The sequence below is a fragment of the Sinocyclocheilus rhinocerous genome, unplaced genomic scaffold (genome assembly GCF_001515625.1).
Source record: "Sinocyclocheilus rhinocerous isolate Xijiao unplaced genomic scaffold, SAMN03320098_v1.1 scaffold3526, whole genome shotgun sequence".
Lineage (NCBI taxonomy): Eukaryota > Metazoa > Chordata > Actinopteri > Cypriniformes > Cyprinidae > Sinocyclocheilus > Sinocyclocheilus rhinocerous.
In genome coordinates, this window is record NW_015653006.1 from 271,451 (window position 1) to 276,258 (window position 4,808).

Consider the following 4,808-nt stretch of genomic DNA (forward strand, 5'->3'; position numbering starts at 1 on the left):
CGATTTGTTTAGCATCTCAACCGATTTGAATCGTCACATATTTGAATCGATTTTCAACCGGCTCGCGGTTAATCGTTACATCCCTAATAGGTCCCAAATATTATATATATATATATATATATATACATTAAGAAAATCTAGGAATATTTTAATGTCAGAGCTGTGGTTGTGTAGCCCAGGTAAGTGATTCCCAAAAAAAGGACATGAAGTATTGACAGGAATGCATCCTACTAAATTAAGAATAAAGTAAGTCTTTACCTGAATCTCCTGTGTATGGATTTGAATGTCACTAGGTTTGTCTGTGATAGCACCATCATCACTGAGCTGTTTCTCAAATCCTGAGACAGTGCTGTCCATCTTCCTCAGCTGTCTCTCCAATACCATAGAAGCATTTGCTCTATAATGTTAAAACGAGGCAACAGAGTTGTAACATCTAGAATTCTATAATTTCCTACATTAATACATTTGTAATTATACATACTTCTTTCTGTAGAGATCAATGAGAGCAGCTAGACTGTCTTGCTTGCTTTTGGCATCACTGAGTTTTTGAGGTAGAGTGGAAGAGGTTGGCCCATTAGAGTCCTTTGAAAGTAGAGGTTCCAGGTCCTTTTGGGCTGCAGCCCTCTGTTTTTCCAACTGCTGAAGGGCTGCAGTTGTTCTCTGTTTAGAGAATAATAATCTCAAATAAGCAGAGTATTGTTAAACATGGTGCGCTTGATCCACTGACAATATTTTTAAAAAGCCATTGCTTTAGAGCAGTGGTTCTCAACTCTGTTCCTGAGGCCCCCCAACACTGCACATTTTGAATGTCTGCTTTGTCTGACACATCCATTTCAGGTCTTGGAGTCTCTAGTAATGAGCTGATGACCTGAATCAGATGTGTTTGATTGAACAGGGTTGAGAACCACTGCTTTAGAGATTATGGTGGTTGACAGCCATAAAATCAACCTTATATCGGTTTTATCACATACCATAATTTTTAACCAACATCATTCAGTTATCAACAGTCAGTAACACTTTGTGTTATGTGACAGTATAAACCTAGAGCCAAGGCAGATTACCTCTAGTTAGATATCTAAAGCATGTCTCACCTCTTGCTCCGTCAGACGTTTAGCGAGGTCTGTGGCAGGGTCAGTGCGGTTCAGTGGGGCTCTTAGACTGCTCAGAGTGTCCATCTCAACTTGAGCTAGATCTTTATCCATTTGGTTTAGGCGGCTAGCTAGTTCTACAGCTTTGGAGTTCTCCTCAGCTCTTGGAGCAGGAACTACAAGAATATGACAAAAATATATATATATGACAATATTATTTATTATCTTAAAAGGTAAGTTCAATACTTATTTGTGACAAGCACTTCCTACTTGTTTTATGAGCACCACAGTACCTTCTGTGATCACATCTTCCTAATGGGCTTCTGTGTATTTTCAAAATAACCAGAATTTATAACTAGGTGATCTTACCCTAACAAGAAAAACACACTTTTAATAGTTCTTCTTTTTTGGTGAGCAAATTCAAATATTACTTTTTTTTTATTGTATTTTATTTATTTATTTATTTAGCCATATTTTGCATCATCATCAGAACTGGTTTGTGTTTTCATCAAACATTCGCAAACAGCCTCGCAAAGTTTTGTGGTTGGAACTACAGCTCTCAACATGTGATTAGAAGCATATTTTCCTGTTAGCGTGACCTAAATAGATCATGCTTTTGAACAAAATAAACTACCATGTAGTACGATCTATACATACATATATATATATATATATACACACACACACATTTTGTTGTACTTCTTTTAGTTTGTCAAAAGATTGAAAGTGTGATCTAGATCTCTGAGTATAGCGTAAGAGGAAACACATGATTGAATCAAACATTTGAAATCAAAGCAAAACAACAGAGAACAAAATAACTAAGTAGTCCTCGGATGCCATCTTCATTATTTACAGCAATGATCTGACATTTCAACTTGATTAATTAACATAAGTTATTACTCCACCAGCTGTGTGACATCATTAATGGCAGTTCTACATGGTTGAACCAATGTGGTTTGAATGATGGATGTGGACAAAGTTTGTTCTGGTTTCAGGAACCAGTCATGACTAGCTAGTTTATTTCTCCAATGATGCATCATATTGTGGTAATTTAGCAAGTTATGTCGTTGTATGGGAAACCCACACCTAGGTAACTGCCTGGTGTAAAGTCCCTTTCACACTAAATATGATGCCAAAAAGCGAAACAAATGGTCCTTTCACACAAAAAGTGAAACCAATAAGCATCAGGCTGAAAGAAATACAAATGAATGTAGGAGAAACTAGTTCAACTCTCATGGTGCATTCCCGTTTGCACACTTGTGCACTATTCTACAATAAATCATTTTGTAGTATACATCGAGTAATGTGTTCACACTAATAATTTCATCAAAAATTAAGTACACTTCCGGTATCTAGATAATGTACTTACTCAACGAAAAAATTAAGTGTGGGATATTGGACACTCACGCACTCAACGGTTGCAGCCGTCTTTACATAGTAGAAGGGGAAGGGCTATTTAAAATTCATACACTAGATGGCAGAGTGTGTTGTATAAGTACATAGCGTATAGTATGTAATTTGGAACCCAATCTAGCATTTCAGCAATTATTTCAATTATTTCAATAATTCAATTAAAATACAAAAATAAGACATAACATTTAACTAAAATAAATTAATTGACTACACTGTACTAGTACTATTATTTTAAATTGGTTAAGAAAAAGGAATTTATTGCAAAAATAAAATGTAAATATAAAAACTGCAGTGAATGAATGTTGATATACCAGAATGATTGTACAGAATGAAGACAATAGAAATGAGGATAAATTTTGTGTCTCAAACAAGGTAAAAGTGTTTATGCAAACTACCTACTACTAATCAGGGGTTAATGCTGTGGTTACTTTTTTTTTTATTCATTTAGAGTAATTTTCAGGCTTGTGCTCCAATGTGGATGCATGTGGTGTATTAGCGCCAAACAAATGCTCAGAAAAGTGCATCTGCATACTCTCCAAAAGAAAAAAAAAAGATATGTATAGGTAGATGCCTCATTCAACAGCTCCAAGCAAGTAGAATATTAAAAAATGGCACAATCCTGTACAGCCGATGGTTGTAAAAAATTCCCGCAGAAACGGGATAACCTTTCACAGGTGAGAATGCGAGAGAGGGACGGAACCATAGATATCTAAGGATTGTGGCATCTTCGAATATTCATGGATTATTATGGTGAATGACGTCAAGTTGACCCTTCCAACGGACGGCTTACGTATACCGGCCCATAGAAACAGTCGCTAGTGAGGCAACTACGTATACATATCTATGGTGTAAATAGTTTGTTTGCATCCATTGTTTTTATTCAAAATCTTCACAGCACTGAACAGTTTGGTGTAGACGGGCCTTAAAGAGTTCTTAAATTACCTGGAGCCTGTGAAACAGAGGCCTTTGATGGTTGATTGTTCAGCGAAGTTCTCAAAGCAACCCGCCTTTTCTTTAGATCTTCCAACTCTTTGCCCAGCCTGCTCATACAAACACAAATTATTGTTAGTTATTTTTGGTCTCTGAAGACTTTACTCATTAGACATTAGCATACCCTAAGGATTCACAACAAACTTTTTCAATGTCTTTGGAGTGGAGCTGATCAAATATTAGAATATTAGGGCTATTATCGCGATAATCTAATCAATATAATACATTGATATAATATAATGAATATACTGTAAATATCAAAAATTGTTGAAAAATAAGATTAATGTGCTAAAGATGGCACCAATAGGCAATTTCACTCCTTCGAATTAGTCAAGAAGTGCCTATGTGTTCCAGCAACTAGTTCCCCATCTGAAACCGTTGATAGACTTGTGTTCCTTACTAAAAACTTGTGAAACACTTTCATAATTTTCCTCAGTTGCACAGTGTAAAATGTAATATGTTAATTACATTGCTATAAAGAAGCTGTCAGAATGCACTTTTGTACCCATTTTAACTGTCTTTGCACTAAACATTTTGAATGTGCTTAGAAACAACAGCTGTTCTATAGTTTTTCTTTTTTTATTGGGCACAAAAAAAAAATCACCTTTTTAATTATTCTAGAGCAAATATAAAAAATATTGAGAAATTTGAAGATTTTGAAAAATATTGAGATCATATTTTAGATGTATTGCCCAGCCCTTCTTCTGAGTATGAAAAGTAGTTTTTATTCTTACAGGTCAACTCTCTTGATAGCATCAGGATCAGGTGGAGGAATCATAAAGCAAACTCCAGGAAATGTTTTGATTGTCCCATCATTGGACTGAATCTCCCAGTTGTCATTGTCTGTGTTGGACTTCAGATTAAACAGCTCTCCTCTGTTCAGTGAAGCCTGAGAATAATTCCATTGATTAACAAATGAATAGAAGAATATAAAAAATTAGTAACCAAAGCTTTTCATGCTACATGTATTAAAAAAATAATATAATTTTTTTTTCTAGAGATTCTAACCTTGGGAGTTTTCCAGTCACACAGAGACTCAACCGTGGTAGTTTTGCTTGGAGGAGTGCGACGAAGCTTTAGTGGTGTGATAGAGGTGCTTCGCTTTCTCAGGTCAGCCAATAGCTGCTCATTGCGCTGTAGAGGCCTTTCCTCAGCCTGCAGACACACAGAATACACAATATTGACACGGAGTTGTATTAATTTTTATATACAGTGGCTTGGTACTGGACAGAAACTTGACATGCACTGTATGTGTATATATATATATATATATATATATATATATATATATATATATATATATATATTTATTTTTTT

General features: G+C 35.3%; 1 protein-coding gene across 1 annotated transcript in view; it reads right to left on the bottom strand.

Annotated features, from left to right (window-relative positions):
* evpla (envoplakin a) overlaps positions 1–4,808 on the bottom strand; it is a 22,778-nt gene that overhangs the window by 7,599 nt on the left and 10,371 nt on the right. The window contains exons 11-16 of the mRNA XM_016521642.1: positions 4,500–4,646; positions 4,226–4,380; positions 3,444–3,541; positions 1,092–1,264; positions 482–660; positions 259–397 (exon numbers count right to left, since the gene is read on the bottom strand). Coding sequence (XP_016377128.1) covers positions 259–397; positions 482–660; positions 1,092–1,264; positions 3,444–3,541; positions 4,226–4,380; positions 4,500–4,646 — 891 coding nt within the window. The remainder of the gene's footprint in view (positions 1–258; positions 398–481; positions 661–1,091; positions 1,265–3,443; positions 3,542–4,225; positions 4,381–4,499; positions 4,647–4,808) is intronic.